We start from the raw sequence: 19930 nt of genomic DNA, 5'->3' as shown, positions 1-19930 counted from the left end.
ACATATTGCCTCACTTTATGTCATCTTGAGAGAATCTCTAGGGCCCTATGGACTTTTTTTTTTAATTAGGGGAAAAAAAACCAACCTGATACCTTGATTTTAAAAACAGAGACTTTAAATCCCATTGGAAGAATTTAGACATGTTTGGAATGTTCCAGTCAGCTCTGTCTGCTGTAGGGATCTAGCAGCCTACTTTTCCTCTGCTTGCTGAATACTGTGCATTCTCTGGCTCGGCGTATCCATTGCTGCCTTCCTGACATTTCTGAACAACCGCTCTTCTGCATTCAACTCTTGATAAGTCGGGGACAGAGTGCTACAGGCTGCCCAGCTGGCCTCAAGCTTTAGAGCACAGTCTCAGGGTTGTCTTCCTTAAATAGTAACAATGCCTACACTCCCACATTATAAACATTCCTACAGTCCTCAGGACATGAACTGGAAATGAATCCTTTGCATTAGAAGCTTCTCTCTGAGTTATGCTTATCCTAACGGAAGACTAGGAAGACATCATGGCATAGTTCATTTGACACTTGTTCTTTAGCACACCCGCAATGAACACCGAGAGAGAATAACGTTCATTAACCAGGAACTGCAGGTTTAGTTCAGTGATACAGTGCCTACCTAGGAATGTGAGAACTGAATATTGTTCCCAGCACACACACACACACACACACACACACACACACACACATCATTTGGGGATACTGCAAGAGAATTTGAAATGTGAGACAGATGTTTACTGGAACGTTTCCCAGTGTTGAATGTAGGCGTCTTGTGATGGCCCTGCCTCCTCCTCCGTGACTTGGCTGTCAGCAGTTGCCCATGTGTGTGCTCCGTGGATGTGATATGGGTGAAGGGAGCCTGACTAGCAGATGCAGAAGATTGAGAGGCCATGCTTGTGCAGTCCCAGCTGATCTTCCCACAGGGACCTTGGCGAAGACCATCTCAATCCATTTCCCTGCATTTATTTCTATTGGGTGTTTACAGTTTCTTCTTCTCCTCCTTCTCCTTCTTTTCTTCTTCTTTGTTTTTTTTTCCAAAACATGAATACTACCTCCTTTATCTGCTAGGTTATATTTACAAAAGGCTTATTTTTTTATGATCTCTCCACACAGGAGAGGGAAAATCATTACCGTTTTCAAGAAAGTAAAGCAGAAAAAGACCAGTGGGCTTTAAAGGTCCTTAGACCCTACAGGTGACCTGCAGGCAGGGTTGGAACTCCAGACACATCTGCAGCTGTCTGCAAACAACTCCCTCAGCAAATACTTGCAGGCCCCCCTGCATGTGCCAGTCAGGCCAAGCCCCGAGGTCTGCTGCCTGCACACAGCGGCACAAGCCCCCCTCCTCCCCTCTTGTGTGCTACTGAGACTGTGAAGCCAAAGAAGTGTAGGTTTGGGTGAATCATTTTCTAGCTCAGTGTATGCAGGACTTAATTCTAAAACTTTACTAAAAATCCTTAGCAGTCCATTGCTGCTTCTTTACACAACTGGAGCCTCAGACCTTCTCCCACTGGGAAAGTGGGGGGAAAGCTGGGGGAGGAGAACTCAGTCTTCCTTAGTCTGCAGCTAGCGGGGTATGATCCTTTTGTTTTTTTCTTACATTTTTAAGAGCTTTTATTAATCACAGATGTCCAGGTTTACAGGCTGGGGTTAGAAAGCTTTCTCCTCCCCTTGGGCCTGGCCCTGCGCACACGTGGTAAAACCCTCCCGTGTGGAGCTGGAGCCCTGGCCTTCCTCTTCTGCCTTTTTTCTGTCTTCACTAAAAAGGAAACCACGACAGCCATTGAGTGACCTCAACCTCAGCAAAAAAAAGCCACTTGGGATTCCTCCCTAAGCCTACTCTGACAGGCCATGGTTGCTTTTCTGTGTACACACCTGCATGGACTTTTAAGCCTGCTTGGATCTCTTTATCCTGAAATTCATCCTTTATAATAGGGGACAAATTTCTTTTTAAACAGAAAAATGATGAAGTCACTATCTAGGTCATTTCCGCCACTCATTTTTAGTATGTCCTAGACATTAACTCCTGTGGTCCATGAATTCTGGGTATTGTCAGGGCACTTGCTGTTTATATAAATACAATATACTCATTTCTGTACCACCAGGGGATCCCAGATGCCTCAGCTGTAAGCAGCTGGTTACAGTTTATAAAGCCACTTCGTTTCGCTCTCATTGTTTCCTGAGTCCATTGCTTCCCTGTAAGGTGTGGAAACCCCGCTACGCCAATCAGCCTGGATCACCTCTGAAAGAGCAAAGCCCAGACACAGGCCCTTAGTCTAGGACTTTCTGTGACACCTCTCAGAGGTCCTCCTGTGCTTGGAATAAGAGGCTCCTCCTCAGTCGAGAAAGGAAAGCCTCCCTTCAATGCAGGCAAGAGCTAAAGGCTTCCCCACAGTCAAGGAAAAGTAGCATCCAAGTAAGTGCAGCTGAGACCAGAGTGCAGAACTGAACACGGGAAGCACAGTAGCCGGTGTGTCTTGTCAGAGCTGTGGGGTCAGCTACATCCTGAGCCTTCTCTCTGCCCCTGGGCAATGCTCCCCTTGATCGGTGCCACTTACACACCAAGCCTGGGCTCTCCCCCAAGAAAAAGCAGCCCTAGCCTCACAGGAAGAGACAGGATCACAAGAGTCTGCTTGACCTGGTTTTCAAATGAGTGAAAATTCACAACCGCGTAAGCTTGGCTTGAAGATAGGGATAGCTGTACTTATCAAGGCACTGACAACTGCGTAAGCTCAGGGTGAAGATAGAGATAGCTGTAGTTATCACAGGAATGACTACCACGTAAGCTCGGGGATGAAGATAGGGATAGCTGTAGTTATCACGGCACTGAGCACAATCTGCCACAGTCTGGGCATCACTGTCCACAGTGGTAGGCTTACGTTATCAATCGTGTCCTTGGGTTGGGCAAAAAAGTGAGGATAGCCTGTAACCAGTGTTTTGCTCACTTGGCCGTCCTTATTCTGCATATAGTTACTAAGCCCAAGGTGTACTAGGCATCCTGTTAGCAGTTAAGCTCCTGCCCACACAGAGCCTGCCCTTATGCAGGTTGTACAGATCTGAGGATGGGAGTCTCCTCCTGGGTGGACCTGAGTGTCCACACGGATGGTATAGAGATGGGAGGTCATGAACCTGGGAAGGTGCCCCTCTCCTGCCAATGTGTCGCTCCTGGGCAGCAAATACTCAGGTACCAGGTTTGATCAATTCCTGACAGTCCACTGGCCGGAATGGCCACTGGAACCTCTTGAGAAAGACAGCTGTGTGTGTCCTGACTTGTAAATCAGAGTCTTTCCAAAGGGACTGCATTGTAGGCTCTGTGCTGAGTGTGGAATTGACACCTAGCCCGTGCCCAGTGACACTGTAGAGCACACATCCACTACAGAGATGCCATCACAAGCTCGGATCTCTAGTGGATTCAAAATGTACACCAGTGGAGTTGGTCTGCTGGACAAAACTGGTTCTTCAGATAACTAAAACAGTACCAGATACTTTACTGCCTTCTGTTAATGATCTCATTGTGTTTAAATGAGAGTTTTTTAAACTGCTGACTTATGCGTTATGTCACATCCTAGCACAGAGTAGATACGGGGGTTAGGATGACCTACAGATTTAGGCAGAGAATTGTGTTCCATTAAAACACACACATACACACAATGTATTATTACAGAGAATCAAAAACATGGGGGATTTGACATTATACTTACGAAGTAGAAGGAAGAATTATCTGGTTATTTTTCCCATTGCTAATATCCAAAATGATGACTCTGATTTATGCCAATTACAATAAGACATCTGCTAACCTTAAAGACAGATGGGGATATTTTCCCTCTGTATCTTCAGACTTCTGAAATGAAAGACTTTGAAAGTAAAACTGAAAGGTCAACACAATTTCCTTCTGAATCCATAGTAGCTGCTGGCACTCGGAACATTTTTCTCTCCCGTGAAGTAAAGCAGTCTCACACAGTGGCATAATGCATCAGAGCTGAGAAGAAAGGCTGTCCCTTCACGTTCACCACGGCACACCCTGTGTGTCCACCTGCTGACCACACAGATTAGATTTAGAGATGTTCGATTGAATCAGGCGGGTGGTACGTGCTTGTAATCCCAGTACACCTGGGAGCCTGAGGTGAGGGAGCCTGAGGTGAGGGCACTGTGAGTTGGAGACTGGTCTGAACCATAAGCAAATCCCAGTCAGGAAAACAAAACGTTTTCAAGTTAGCTTAGTACCGTGTGACACATGGATTTCCAGGCCCTCCATCTCTGTGGCATTTACACAGTCCCTGCACCAAGAAGCCTGAGCTGTGGACTGTTGGCTTCTGTGCTCGTAGATGCCAGGTAGGGATGCTGACCTAAAGTTCTCACCTTCTCCTGCCTCTTGTGGGTTATGCCTGATGGTGGGCTGGTGTGAACACAGCTTAATAACAGTCACCAAAAAGACAAAAATAAATAAATAGAAAACACATGCACACACATGCACACCTATGCACACACATGCTGGTTGCATGATACATACACAAGCAACATGAGTTATTTCATAGCAGACCTTGTTTAGTTTTGAACCAGTTTGTCTCTGTGGAAGTCCAAATTTTAAGGCACGAATGGTGCATGGTGAGTCATATCCTCTGTCTGTGTCTTAAGCAAAGAAATAATGAGACGGCAATTAGAGGAGCCTCCCCGTCTCTCGTACTGTCTAAAGCCCTTGTGGGAGCTGTTGTCACAGGCTTCTAGCGGTCTCTGGTGGCACAAGGCAAAGAGCCCGTGCAGGTGTGTGTAAAAGAGTGCTTTCAAAGTTTAGCGGCCATAAATCAGACTTCAAAGGGTCTAAAAAATAAACACTTGGCCGATGGTCATCTTCACTGTTGCGTCTCCTAAAGGAAATCATTCAATCCATGTTCCTCTGGCAGAACCCCCATGTCAGGTGCTTGGAAAGTAACCACTTGACTCTGGATTGCTGGCTTTCAAGTTTACAGGAACATTTCACCCAACTCTGGATCCGTTTAATCATTTTCTTCTTGCAAGCCTGTTGACTACTTTGGGTGGGTTGAGACAGACAGATTGAAGGAAGACAGGTAGACAGAGAGATAAATCGATATTCACTAATAGTCAAACTAAACAAAATTGAATCGAATGCTGGATCTACACAGCGGCCACACTGGCCTTCAGGATAAGAGACAGCTACCTTAGGGGTGGGCAGTGCCTCGGTAACAGAAATCCAGCTTGGTAATCACTCTAGGAGAGAGAGGTGTCAGTCTTCTCCTCTGTTACAGCATCTAGATAAAGATAGCAGAGTTCCCATCAGCCTACCTGTGAGTCTCTTAAGATGGGGAATAAACATGCAGCTATATGGCAGAGACTTGACCACAATGTGAGGGGACTTTTGTCACATTCACTAAAACGCCTTCTTTCTTTCTTCTCATCCCATCAGACTCACTGTCTGTCTCCAGTAATGATGCCAGCCCACCAGCCTCTGTGGCTTCCCTTCAGCCCCACATGATCGGAGCACAGAGTTCACCAGGTCCCAAGCGGCCCGGCAACACCCTGCGAAAGTGGCTCACAAGCCCCGTACGGCGGCTCAGCAGTGGCAAGGCCGATGGGCATGCAAAGAAGCTGGCCCACAAGCACAAGAAGAGCCGGGAGGTCCGGAAGAGTGCAGATGCTGGATCACAGAAGGATTCGGATGACAGCGCCGCCACCCCACAGGATGAGACCATCGAAGAGGTGGGTCTGGGCGAAAGATTGGACAGTAGTTAGTCACTGCTTTCTTCAGTAAGTCACGGCTGACTGCAAGTCATAGGGTCCAGCAGCTATGGACCCAATGGAGGCCTTGCAGTGTTTTCTTTCTTTCAGGTTAAGAGTAGATGCTGTCTTGGGGAGCAGTGGATTTGGTTTGCAGAAAGCACCTGTGTCCCACAGCCCCATTTAGGTTTCTGCTTTGCAGACTGTTAAGTGCAAGGACAGGATGATTGTTGGAGATGCCATTTGGCTGTCTTTATTGGCCACATGGGACTCCACATTATTCCGGAGACAGGACATCCAGGATATTTTTCCCTTCCCCTTTTGTCTCAGGAGGCTCTGATTGCTACTCAAGAAAGCATCTTTCATGGCACCAGGACATCCTCAGCACTGGCAGAGCCAGGAGTGGTTTTAACTTGGTCTCTTCTAAGTTCCACACAAGCTCAAAAAAAAAAAAAAAAAACGATAACAAAAACCAGTGTCACATTTGTTTTATTTTATTGTTTCATGTGTTTTCTGTGGTTTTTCACTAAGCTTACTTTTGCTGAGTTTTTACCACAGTATGGAGGTCATTATGTATTCATATATCTATTTTAGAAATCTTCATTCTCTTACTAAAGCTAAAACTAGAGTTTTTATGCAAACAGAGGAAATGAGTATGTGCTTGATTCCAGGCTCACTGTGCTCTTCTGTTAGAAGACAAGTCTAGCCTGTAAACAGGGCTTGCTCGTCATGGTCCAACATGAACAAACAGCCATTGGTTTAATTTCAGAGAGGACGGAATGAGGGTCTCAGCAGTGGTACGCTGTCCAAATCCTCGTCCTCGGGCATGCAGAGCTGCGGAGAAGAAGAAGGAGAGGAAGGCGCTGACGCTGTGCCACTGCCTCCACCCATGGCCATCCAGCAGCACAGCCTCCTTCAGCCGGACTCGCAGGATGACAAGGTAAGGGGACAGCCTGCATACACCCAGGCCAGAGGCGGAGCCCTCTCTTAGAGTCCATGCCAGCACATTTCAAAGGCTGGGAGATGGAGGGGTGTGGGGGAAGGCACTGGAAGCCTCCTGCTTTCCCAGCAGTCAGCTCGTCTGTATCTCAGAAGTATGAACAACAAATCCATTTTGAACAAGCAGGAGGCCAGCATATGTCCTGCCGTACCACACGGTCATATAAATATGCTCCGTGTATTTTAATAATGTGCAGCACTTGCTGCTCATAAAGTAATTTTGAACATGCTGGTTAGAGTCCCTGAGACAGAAGTCTTGTGCAGCCTGCCTGAACACAGCTTTCAACACACAGTAGGCCATCATGTTTCTTCCATAATGTGTTCTTGCCCATGGCTTTCTAGTTAAAATGGGGCTGTGTGGCTCTCCCGTTACTTTCCCCGACATGCCACATGTGCTTGTAGGGTTAGAGGCCCCCAGAAGTGTGCACTGTACAGAATGCTAGGAGCCAGCCTGAGAGCCACGTGACTGTCTGCCCAGGCTTGTCTGAAGGCTTCAAGCCTCCTCAGTCTGTCTCCCTTCACTTATTCTATCATCTTAGATTATTTTGTCCACCTCAATTATAAAATCTCAAAAATAAGATATTTTTAAAAAAGGAAGCCTAGTAAACCAAGCTTGCTGCCCCCTGGTCCCGTGGTGGCCGTCCCGTCTGTGAGGAGCTAGAATAGAGCTAGGAAGTCATCGCTGGGATTCATTATTGTCCTTTCATTTTGTTTTCTTTGGCAATAACTGCGTTTCCTAAATAAAATAGATGTGACTTTAGCATTTTTCTTCACATTTTTTTTCCTTTTCCCCTCCTCACTCCCTGATTGGTATCGTCTGTCACTTGCTAGATTTATCAGCCTTCATGTGACAACGGAAGATGTAGAGCAGTCACTGGTGGGCAGCAGCGAGGCTCCCACGCTTGGTGCTTAGTCTAAATTCACGGCACACAGCTCCACAGCCCACACACCCTGTGCCTCACACAGCTGAGCGGTCTGAGCACACTGGTCATGAGCTGCGAGCCAAGCTTTGGTCTGTCCCCTTAGAGTGGAGTGTCATTCTTGGGGCAGGCCAGTCTGAGAGAGAAGGTGAAGACTCTCAGTCTGGCCAGGGACCAGGCTGTGTGGGTGTTTGTGAAGACTCATAAGCTGTTTTGTAGCAATCTAAACTAATAGCTTTTTCAAAGCAGGACAATAAATTTCTTAAATCTGGGTGGTTATCCAAGCAATGAGGCACAGGCTTTACTGCCGTGTTCTCCTCCCTTAAAAGGACTAAATTGTCAGAGTCTTGTTTACTGGAATCATTTGTTTACCATGAAACCTGGTTGGGTATTATCAGTAGCAAATCTTCATTTACAAAAATCTAGCAGTGTTCCCAGACAGTATATTATCTTGAACTAATTTTTTGTTTTGTTCTGTTTTCTCTTTCTGTAAACCTCCACTGCAGCATTACGTTGATTTGTGTTCTGTGTCTGTTTTGGCTCAGTTTCCTTACCTTTCCATTTGAATTTTGTTTTCTTCATTTCCTCCATCTCATATTCCAAACGTCACTAGAGCAAACCAGCGTTTGTTTTGTAAAGTGCGTATTCTGGTCCACATATGTGAAAGCCTGTTGTAGCGAGCTGTATCTGTCCACTGTGAGAAATGCATCTCGCAAACAGACAGCCGCGTGTCGCATGCATCTCTGCTGCCCTTAATATGAAGCAAGGTTCATATTACTTACGCCCCTCAGTCCCCAGCTACTCTACAGCAGAAGTAATCTGCAAACAATGTTTGCTAATTACTGAAACTCAGCTCAGTGGCCCCTCCCTCAGCCTCCCCGACCGTCACCCCGTGATGCCCTCGATCTAGCCATAAGTGGCATCTGATAGCTTGTGAGGCTTCAGCTCTTCCGTCCTCTGCAGTAATCATTGGGGAGTGGATGGCACAGGAAATGGTGAGCTTGTCCCCCTCCCCCACCTGGGCACAGCACCCTGGCTCCCTTCCCTTTCTTAATCCTGTAAACACAGTCAAGCCATTGTCAGTGGTCCCACTTCGGGTTCTTGATTATTTGGGGTTCACCCATTAGACCTTAAGCCTCTTTCTGTCCTGCTGACCAGGTTCTGTGTCTCTCTCTATAGCCCAGAGCCTGAGCCAGCACTTGCAGAGTTACAGTTAGTATGCCCCCGTGCCCAGTCGCCACTCTGAAAAACATTACGATGTTACACGACTGTGGATTAAAAACAGACGTTGTCTGCTTCCCACATGTATCCTAGACAGGTTTTATTTAATGTTTCATGTCAGAATATTGTAAATATAAAAGGATGACTCTAAATAAATGCAAACAAAGACAAACTTGTGGTCTTCTTGTCTGGACTTACTTTAAAAAAAAAAAGGCTGGAGTTTACGAGGGAGTTCACTGTCTGGCCATTACTAATGAGAGACCTCTCCTCCCCGTTCTCTGTCTTAACTTCTCCCATAGGCCTCTTCGAGGTTATTAGTCCGCCCCACCAGCTCTGAGACCCCCAGCGCAGCTGAGCTCGTCAGTGCAATTGAAGAACTCGTGAAGAGCAAAATGGTAAGGCTTCTTCAACCATGACGTTTGTGGGTCACTCTCCTGCCTGTGTACAAACGCCTTTGCTGTGGATTGCAACTGTGGCCACACACTACTCTCACTATGAGCAGGACCGAATCTGGGGTCTGCTCTATAGTCCTACGGTTCGTCGGTGGTTTGAAGGCCTCACAGAACTCAGAAAGCCTGAGGCTCTAACAGTTGCAGTCTATTGCATGACAGAGCTCAGGTTAAAATTAGCCCGGCAAAAGGTTGCAGAGGGCAGGGTCCAGGAGACACCAGGTCCCAGCACATAAGTGTCTTCACATGGACAAAGCACACTCTTCACTTACATAGGGTGACACAGAGAACATGACAGCTATAGTGGTTTATCTGGGCCTCAGTCAGTATTCAGTTATGTAGGCTCGGCTGACCATCTCCTCTGAGATGCTCTGTGAAATAGCCCCCTCTCCACCTCTCCTCTCCCTCCCCACCACACACTTGCATTTAAAATAAGGGTTTTTCGGTGACCTCCCCATAAAACATGGCAGTAGGAGAGGATTTCACACTGATACACTGTAAAACCCTGAGGTGTCAGCACTCCAGCTCTGGGGCAGCTCATGCTGGGGCTTCTTTGTCATCCACACACATCTGTGTAAGGGACCAGTGAGTGCCACAGCCACAGTGACACCCCCCCCCCCAGAGTGTTACAAAAAATTACAATCCTGTGTCGTCATCAGATTTCCTTCGTCCTCTCTGGTGCCATGTCAGGCAGGTCACACCTGAGAACAGGCCTCCAGGAGTAGCCTGAGCCTCTGTTTCGGGTCTCGACAGCTGCTGCAGTCCTGAGGGCATGCCCCTGTGGGCACAGATGAAGGCCTTGACTATGCCTTTGCTTGCTCTTGTCTTTCTCTTTTCTCTCTTTTTCCCTCATTATTCAAATAAACAGAGTTCAGTCTAATGAGCCCCAGCTGTCTAGTCTATACAGGGCAGAATGTCCTCTGTCATCCCCCAGTCTTGGCTTCCTGTCATCACCCACCTGATACACAAGCATGATGCAAACCCTGACACTTACAGAAGAACATGTACTTCCAGTAAAGGTCAACTGCTGTTTATTTATCAGAGTGCAGTTTTCGGATCAGGCTCCGTCTGTGAACTAACAGTGTCCTGATTTTTGTAAATGAGAGGCGTAGTTGGTGTGATTTTTACAGCTCTGTGGACTCCCCTTAACAGGGTTGCAGGCACAGACCTGTGTCATCAAAGCTCCATGATGAGGAAGAGTCTGTCCCCATTAAGGAAAGCGAGCAGGGCACACAGTAGCAATTCCACCTTGCTAACAGCAGCTAAGTAACTGACAGCAGCTAACTGTTCCTGCTCTTCACTGTTCTGTTTCTCCAGAGATAAAAACCCTTCTGTCAGTCTAGCTGGAAGCCTGGGGTCAGGCAGGGGGTTAAAGGCGCTATAATCCCTAGGCGTCTAGGCACTCAGTCAGGAGAAGAAAGAATGGATAAGCAGCAATTAGAAGGTCTCCAGTTGTCAAAAGGTCTCCAATGCCAAATTATCTTTGTTTTTCTTTTTTCTTTTATTTATTCTTCTCTCATATATCAGATCCCAACTACAGTTTTTCCTCCCTTCCTTCCCCCGAGTCCCCTCCCTTTACCCCAGTTCTACCTCACCACCTCCCCTCAGAAAAGAGCGGGTCTTCCAGGAACATCAACAGTATTCAGAATCGACAGTAAGATCAGGCACGTGTTCTTACATCAAGGCTAGATGAGGCAACCAGTAGGAGGAGAAGGGTCCCAAGTACAGAGTCAGGGACAGCCTCCATCCCCATTGTTACGGGTCCCACAAGAACACCAAGCTACACAGCCATAACATATATGCAGAGGACCTAGCTCTGACCCACGCAGGCTGCCTGATCTCTGTGAGTCACCTTCAAACTCTGCCTGAGGCTCTACAGTGGGAAAAGCACGTGAGCAATCTTGGGCCGTGTTACACAGACACACAGAAGTTGATTGATATTCTTACTCTAATTTTGCTGCTTGCCTAGCTACTCTGATTCAATATGAGTTGTTGGGTTTTGCTGTTGTAAAGATTTATAGTGTTATTTTACGTGAGCATTTTTTTCCTCCTGTTTGTACCTGCAGAGGCCAAGAGAAGTTGTCTGGCTCCCCTAGAACTGGAGTTCCAGATGGTTGTGAGCTGCTGTGTGGGTTCTGGGCATAGAAATTGAGGCCTCTGCCAGAGCAGCCAGGACTCTCAACCACTGAGCACCTCTCCAGCTCCTGCTTGATAATGCAGTTTGATCTGTTGTTAGAAATCTTGTCATTTTCCAGTCATGTCACTTGTATTTTCTGACCTGGATCTTCTTATTCTATCATCAGCCATCATAGATGGAGGGCGGTCAGCACTGACGGAGGGCGGTCAGCACTGACGGAGGGCAGTTAGCACTGACGGAGGGCGGTCAGCACTGTTCATCTGCTACGTTTCTTCCAGGCGCTGGAGGATCGTCCCAGCTCACTGCTTGTCGACCAGGGAGACAGTAGCAGCCCATCCTTCAATCCCTCAGACAATTCCCTCCTCTCATCCTCCTCACCCATTGATGAGATGGAAGAAAGAAAATGTAGCTCTCTGAAGAGAAGGCAGTAAGCAGCGTCAGCCTCCACACCTCCCCACTTCCCTCCCAGTTACAGCATGTGTGCATGTGCACGCATGCGTGCCTGCCTGTGTGTGTGTGTGTGTGTGTGTGTGTGTGTGTGTGTGTGTGTGTGTATGTGTGTGTGGGGGGGGGAAATGTGGTAATCCATAGCTACAGTTTCTATTGCTCTCCCTGTCTGTTATGCTTTACAAATAAGAATATTTCATGACAAGAATATCGTCTCGTGGTCTGTAGTGAGAAACTCCTATCATTTCTATTGTTTATGTAGCTGTGAAGGAAAAGGAAGGCACCATAAAATTAAATCAATTTGAAATTAATCAAAATGTGAGTATTTTAAAATGTGACTCAGTGGCAGTGTTTCTCAATTCTGGTAAAGTCACTTAATGGCGATGGATACCCTGAGACTTAACACCAAAGGCTCACGCATCCTCTGGGTGAGAGGCACCGTATGCTTCATGGGTAACAAGCTGGTTTGGCTCAGTAATAATAAGCCCAAGTGACTGAATGGCACTGGGCAGAGGGAGTGTGCCACATACAGCCTGCTAAGTCCAGATAGAGTTGATTGTGGTCAGCCCTGGAGTCGTACGTCCGTAAACAACTTCCCTCGGATGGCTAATTTTCTCTTTCTCTGCTCTCTTAGTCTTCGATAGCTCTTTGACTAGGCTCGGGGCCCTGTGAAACCTCCACTCTGGCACGTTCATTGGTTTTATCATTGGTCCAGTCTTGCTTAGGCAGCCTTGGTGTTGAGCTATGAGGAGTGATGCTTCCCTGACACTTCTCAGAGGCACAACCTGGCAGCAGACTGCCTCCCTCCTCTGGCTTTTATAACTCTGCCACCTCCTTCTGCTGTGCTCCCTGAGCATCAGATGCAGGGTGTGTGTGTAGGGGGTGTTGTGTCATGGTGTATCTCTGGTTGTTGGGCACTGTCGACAGCTATCAGTTGTTCCCTGCATTTTGGCAAGCTGTGTCTTTCTATAACGGTCTCCATGGCCGTAAAGAGACGCTTCTTTGATGAGGAGTAGGAGTTTGACTTACCTGTGGGCCTGAGACTAAGTGTTTAGAATCTTGGTTTAGGAAGTGGCAGTAGGGTTTTCCTCTAAGATCCATGACCTCACGAGCCCCAGCTCACTGTCTAGGTTTCCAGTGCCAGGCATGTTCTCCCTCCTGCTGTGTGGTCCTTAAGTACGGTTAGACAGCTGCTGGTCACCATGTACCTCTAGTGAGACCTTGCCGTCCCAGTCATCGCTGTTGTTCAAAAGCATCCAGGAGGATCGTTGATTGTGTCCCTCTGTAACACCCTCTGGTACTGTGAAATCTAGTCATCAGGTAGATTTCAGGTCAGATCCAGCTCAAAGCCTCCAAGTCCTGTGTCCCAAGTAAATGGTGGCTTCAGCAGTAGAGACTTTGACTTCCAGGAGACTACCAACTGGCTAAGGGATGTTCTCTCTTATATAACCACCCTTGGCTGTTACAGACAGAAACACCTCAGTACCATGCACAGGCTCTAAATGTCTGACTTAGAAACCACTACACCCCCCAGTGCCACGCCTTTGCAACAAAGTTACACCTGTGCTTCCTTTTCATTGTCGGCCACCATTGTACTGCCTGTCTGCCTGAGTGACTTTAGCTGATAAACTGCTCGTGCTCTCTCACTTACCCGTCAGACCCAGCTGTGTAAATCTGATATATTATTGTACAGTCCTAAAAGAACCCGTTCTCACCAAAGCAAGTTTGTATAGGATAATCCTCCAGAAAACAGATTCTGTATTTCTCTTTTTTTCCCAGCTATGTTTTGCAAGAATTAGTGGAGACAGAGCGAGACTATGTGCGGGACCTTGGCTGTGTGGTTGAGGTACGTATCTTCAGAAACTTCATAGCACAGATCACCCAGAGAGGTACCGTTTTAAATGGCAGAAGGATGATACTTTCCAGAAACCCTTAAAGAAATGAAGCTAGCCATCTAGAGAAATTTTTTTTTACATAGTATACCTTGGTATATATTTTACATCTAATTAAGATTCTAGCTTATTACTGCCAACAGTCTTGTGATTTTTGTATTGACATTTTTGCTGTTAATTATTTCATAAAATTAGATGTTGCCACAGAAACAACAGTAATATTGCTTGAAAACTCAATGTGGCTGGAGCTGTGGATTCAGTCCATTCTGAAGCCACACGTTACTGACGCTGGCCCGGGCCTCTACCAGGGGATTTGTTTATGGCTTTGCACAGAATGGCCCTGCCACTCTTTTCAGTCACAAGCGTTGGCTGAGCACTTCGTAGCTACAGCAAAGCCACCACCTTCTGTACCAGTCAGTTACAGGCAGGAGCTCAGCAGTTCACCCTCAGGCCTTAGTTGACTGGGTGGGTGGGTGGGTGGGTGGGTGGGTGGGTGGCTCATTGGTTCATTAGTTGGTTGGTTGGTATTTATATTGTATTCTTCAGCCTAGGCTAACTTGGAAGTCACAGTGTAGCCCAGACTGTCCTCAAACTGTGGCAATCCTCCTGCCTCAGCATGTTGAGTACTGTATCTGTGAGTAACCACATCCAGACCTTTTCTTTTCTTAGACTTTGTTTCAGTGTTTAGCTAAGTCTGGTCTTGAACTCAAAACCCTCTTGCCTATAGTTTCCAACTGCTGGTCTTACAGATTTGTGCCACCATCCCTGGCTCTAAAGGAGAGATATTTTTATAGTAGAAAATATCATTTTCCTTTCAGCTTTGCAGATATATACAGAATCCTAATTTGGGTGCACAGAGCTCTAGGGCTGTAGTTTTAGCTCAGTGGCAGAGCCTTTGCTTAGCGTGCACACAGCATGGGTTCCATGCTCGGCATGGTGAAGAGCAATAGTGATACCAGTCACTGTCACTCCCAGCATAAATGTATAGCATGCTAGCTTGCTCTGCAGTCATTGTGGCAATACGGTTTCTGGTCCAAACTACATCTCATTAGAATTGAATAGTAGCTTTATTTTGTTTTCCAAGTAGGGTCTTGCTGTGTAGCCTAGAACGGCCTCACGCTCACTCTTCCTCCCTCAGCTACCTGAGCTGCCCAAGCTGCACACCATAGCTAGCTGCACAGAAAATGGACAGCACACTTTACCTCTATAGCTAACTGACTTCTGGTAACAAGCACTTTTTAGAAAGAATATTGTTCAAGCCTTCTTTAATATTCTATGTAACAATCTCAAAACATCAGTTACTTTGTTTCTATAATATAAATCCTAAAAACAGAAGGATTTGTTTTGACTGACCAACTGTGATACTTAGTAGCTAGGATTGTTTGCTTTCTGAAACCATCTACATATTTTAAGCTGTTTAAGTTCCTTAGAAGAATTTTTATTTATTTATAAATCTTGCATAGTTCAAGGAGAGGCAATTTCAGCAGTGAATATAACAATATATTTGAAGCCATAGGTAAGGACACTTTCCATGCAGGTTTTGATCTGTCTTAAACAAGACAATGTGTGTCTGTGTGGTATTACTTTCAACCCAGTACCTGATGCAGACGTCCCCTGTGTGAGCTCATCTGCACACATGTATGAGCTCACATGCACACATTGCTTTGTAGGGCTACATGGCACTTATGAAGGAGGACGGAGTTCCCGATGACATGAAGGGAAAAGACAAAATCGTGTTTGGCAACATCCATCAGATTTATGACTGGCACAGAGAGTAAGTAAGACACATACCATGCATGATACTGTATCCAGCCCGGCCAGGGCTAAAGGAAATGTTTAGGTTTGGTCTATTCTGTAACCTGTGTATCATCCCGGAAGGAGTTTGAGCTAAGGACCAAGTGCTGTACTGTTGTAGCATTTTTATGGCATGGGAAAGAGTCATATGTTTTTCATGCTAATCTATGCCGTGAAAAGAGTCAGTCTACATGGGGTCATGACTTACCACTATGAGCCGTTTCTTTCCCCTCTGCAGTAATTAACTCTTTCTCATTGTAACCCAGATACTGGGCATAAATAACTCTCAGGGAAAGATTGACTGAAGCTTACAACTTCAGAGGGTTTGGTTGGATGGCTTGGCACCATGAGACATGGCAGCAGGAGACGGGCTGAAAAAGGATCTTCACTTCCTGTTAGACAGGAAGCACAGAGTGAGATGGGATGGCCAGTCCCAGTGACTTCCTTCTTACAGTCCCTGTCTCCTATCGTCCCCTCGGCATCCCATAGTGGCACTAACAGGAGACCTAACTGGAAAGACAAGCCTGTGAGAACATTCATATTCAGACCAACCACTGGCCCCAAAGGCCTTGGTCATGTCGGTCAGTCCAGCTTCAAGAGTTCTCTGTCTCTTCTGAACTCAGTGAACTCACCTGTCTATCAGAAAAGTAATCAGAACGTTTCATACGTGGAGCCCATGGGGCACGGGGTTAGCATCCCGTTCCAGAAGGAGGAACGGAGATAGCAGGGAAGCACCGGAAACCCCTAGTTCCTGTAGATCCATATGGAGTACACCTTGCTGGGGCCTTCCCATTTGCAGCCCACAAAGCTGTACTCTTGGGATGATTTTTTTTTCTTCAGCTTTTCTTGGTAGTCCAGATTTCAGACATCTCCAAAATCCTGAGCTCTTCCTTGCAACTGGCCATTATTCTCACGGCTTTCTTGCGTTTCCCTCCCCGGCTCTTTGTTGGAAATCTGACCCTAGCACACATCTCTGGCCTCCATCTGGAATCTCAGTCAAAGGCCCTCTAACCAGTTACGCTTGCATTCTTCTTGCCAAAGTCTGCTGCCAGCCTGAGCTTTGTCCTGTCCTGCTGGGAACATGGCTGTATTAGTCTCTGTTCTTGGTTAGCTAATCCAAGGGAAATGCCTTTCTAGGTAGCCCTGTATAAACAAAGCACCTAGCAACTCTTTTGGAGGCAAAACAAGTCTTTGAAATGAGTTAATTTTTTACTCTCTTAAGCCTACCATAGTCTGGCTAATTCTTGTGATGCCTTCAGGGCCTCCTGATGCAATGCAGAACGGTTTAGTGGCATTCTCTTTAATGACCTTGTGTGTGCTTAAACATGCTTTTCTTTTTAGCCAGACTGCATGTTTTTAGATCTTTCTGCTCCTCTCGTTCCCCCTTCTCATAATAAACCTGGCTAGAGGTAACCTGTATTGACTGACTCAGCCTGTCTGCTGCACTCCCTTGAGATGTTCTCCACCAAATGTATTAGTTCATTTCGTTTGCATTCAGCCTTGGGCTGGTGGTAGCTCAATGGCAGAGTGTAAGTCTCTGGGTTCAGTCCCCAGCACCATGAAAACAAAACAGATTCACCCTCATCAAGGTGTATTGGACATACTGTACCGTGTAGCCATCGTCATCAGAATGTACTGGGAATGGCGTTAAAGGCCACTTCCCCATGGAGTCCTTGCCCCATCTAGAACCTATTGCATGCATCTTTCCTATGCACGTCTCTGTCAATGCTCTGCTCCCCCACAAGAGGCACACACTCTGCTCTGGGTATAGTATTCTGGGGCTTCTATAGCCACCATCTCTTGACATTTCCAAATTCTGCCTACGAACCAGTTCCAAACACCGAAGAGCTACATGGTGGGACTACTCAGAGCAGCGTCCTGGTCCTTTAGGTATCAGCTCTCCAAATTAGTGTCACAGAACTTCTTTCTGTGACCAAAATACCTTACATACACAAGAGACGGAAGGCTTGCCTCGGCTGTTTCAGGGGCTTACTCCGGCAGCAGAAGTGGACAGTTCGACTCAGTGCTGCCTATTACAAAACCTAAGTTTATCCTTCCAGAAACTATTCCCAGGTGTAGCAGGGATCTTGACAGTTTCAGGATGTGCTGGTGGAACATTGTGAGATGTCAGAGAGTCAAAGGGATTCTTGCTATACATAAGTCACAAGGAGGTAGAAGCCTGTATTTTGTGGTAAATATGGCTCACCTCACCTGTAAGATTTTCTCTGAGGTTTGCAGATGGGAAAGGCCCTTGTGCTAAGATGAAGTGTAACAGGAAGGTGGGCTGATAGTCCCTCAGATGAGGATAATCTCACCATTGCAGAGTTCCTTAGCAGTTCTCAAACCCACTGATTAGATTTATTGGATTAATTTTTCTTTTCTTTCATTTTTCCATGCTTTGAGATTGTCATACATGGATGCAATCCTGTGATCGTGCCTCCCCCTCCCCATAAGAGCCCCCCACACCTCTCCCTCCCAGCCCCCCCCCCAGCTCACCATGTCTAGATAGTGCTGCCCATATGTGTGTGGGCGGAGGACCATCCACGCGAACATGGGAAAGCTAAGAGAGGCCACACCCCCAGGAAAACTCCTACCTCCCGCCACCACTAGCTCTCAGCTAGCCTTGTTTGAGGTCTGTCTCAGGAAAGAGAATGTTGTCTCTGTATAAGCAACCCTCACTGTGGTTTTTACTAGTTATGTTAAAATTCTTGTGTCTGAGCCAGCAAGAAATACAAACCAGGAACGCTTTCCCTCGCTGTCTGTCCTCCTGGGTTCCCTGTTTTCCTACTCTGCTTCAAGTCTGCGGTCCTTTGTCTCCATACACTCAGAAAGACACTGTGGCAGCAAAACTGTGTAGTTTAGGAGAGTCTTCGCCTCGTTGTAGACAGGAAGTACCAAGGGTCTTCTAGCTTGGCCTAACTCCTAAGGTTTCTAGGGCCTCACAGATAGCACAACCCAGCTGGCTATCTAGCATTCAAAGCAGAGCCTGTCAGGGCATCTCATAGTCTCGCCCTCTCTGTGCCTCTGTTCTTCATCTGCACCACATGCACGGCAGTATCCTCATACCCAGTGACTGGGTTAATATCTGCACGGCACTCCACAGCGTCTGCACACAGTGAGACTCTGTTCCTAATAGAACTGCAGCTGCCTTTTGAGTCCAAGTTACTGTCAGAGGGTTTAGAATTCACATGCCCAACTCAGTGTCACTGGAAGAGCAGACAGGATAGGCCAGGAAAATAAAATTGGGTCACAGTGTTTAGCTCACATGTATCCTAACCAGGAGATGTGTGTGAGAGCTAGAGTACAGGAGCGTGCCTTGGCCTGACAGAGCTCACTACTGCACGTCTGCCCCTGTTTTTAATTTGAAAGCCCTTCGTTGTACAGGGCTGTGTAACACTGGCCTCTGATTCTGTAGTGGTGTTGCAGCTAGAGTCTTCCATCTCCAGGTCCTGGACAGGCCCACTGCTGCCCCCCTTTATCAACACAGCTACTCCGCTGCTAGAGCATGCTACCAACATCTGCCAAGCCCAGCCCTCTTAAAGCTGGAGAGCGGGGATGCTCAGTGGGTAAAACCCAGGCTGCCCAAGTCTGAGGACTGGATTTCAGATTCCTCCCCCGCCCCCAGCATCATGTAAATGGTGGGTGGGCACAGAAACCTGCCTGTAATACCAGCACACAGGAGGAAGACGCAGACTCTCAGGAGTGAGCTGGTTAGTAAGACTAGCCACATTAATGAACTCTGGGTTCAAATGAGAGACCTTGCTCAGTAATCAAAGTGGGGCAGAATCATCCATCAGCTGTGGGTCTCCATACACATGTGCACAAACATACACTTGGTCTTACATACACGTATGCAACTAAACACGTGTGATCATTCACACACATCACACACACATACCTACATAAACAAAATGATTTAAAAAAAAAACCCTGAGGCCATGGACCCACTTGTTTCTTGGGCCCAGATAGTCTGGTTGCTCTGTGCTTCTCCGGCCTTTTAAACTGAAATAGCATCCAGGCGTGGGGAGGTGTTACTATAGGGCACGTCAGTGTAGCCTGCTCTTAGCTCTAAGAAGGGAGTATAAAACCTTTGAACTCATGAAAAGCTCTTCATTTGCACAATCAGTAGTGTCTGATTCACTAGAACCCATAGGTAAATGACTGGGCAGTTCTAAACATAGCTCAACATATGCCTCTACAGAATATAGACCTAACAAGAGCATAGTGTGGCCAATTCAGAAAGGGTTACTTGGGGAAGTGAGACAGCTCAACAGGCAAAGGTGATTGCCACTGAGCCTGAGGACCTGAGGTCCATCCCAGAACCGGCTCCAGTGAGTTGTCC

General features: G+C 46.8%; 1 protein-coding gene across 1 annotated transcript in view; it reads left to right on the top strand.

Annotated features, from left to right (window-relative positions):
* Trio (trio Rho guanine nucleotide exchange factor) overlaps positions 1 to 19930 on the top strand; it is a gene marked incomplete at its 5' end in the record, with an annotated part of 293865 nt that overhangs the window by 247040 nt on the left and 26895 nt on the right. The window contains 6 exons of the mRNA XM_028767531.1: positions 5419 to 5711; positions 6499 to 6669; positions 9169 to 9264; positions 11734 to 11882; positions 13682 to 13748; positions 15465 to 15568. Of these exons, the coding sequence (XP_028623364.1) occupies positions 5419 to 5711; positions 6499 to 6669; positions 9169 to 9264; positions 11734 to 11882; positions 13682 to 13748; positions 15465 to 15568 (880 nt within the window). The remainder of the gene's footprint in view (positions 1 to 5418; positions 5712 to 6498; positions 6670 to 9168; positions 9265 to 11733; positions 11883 to 13681; positions 13749 to 15464; positions 15569 to 19930) is intronic.

The sequence above is a fragment of the Grammomys surdaster genome, unplaced genomic scaffold (genome assembly GCF_004785775.1).
Source record: "Grammomys surdaster isolate TR1022 unplaced genomic scaffold, NIH_TR_1.0 174, whole genome shotgun sequence".
NCBI classification, from domain to species: Eukaryota; Metazoa; Chordata; class Mammalia; order Rodentia; family Muridae; genus Grammomys; species Grammomys surdaster.
The sequence above is the reverse complement of the archived record's forward strand: the minus strand, read 5'-3'. Positions and strand labels throughout refer to the sequence as shown.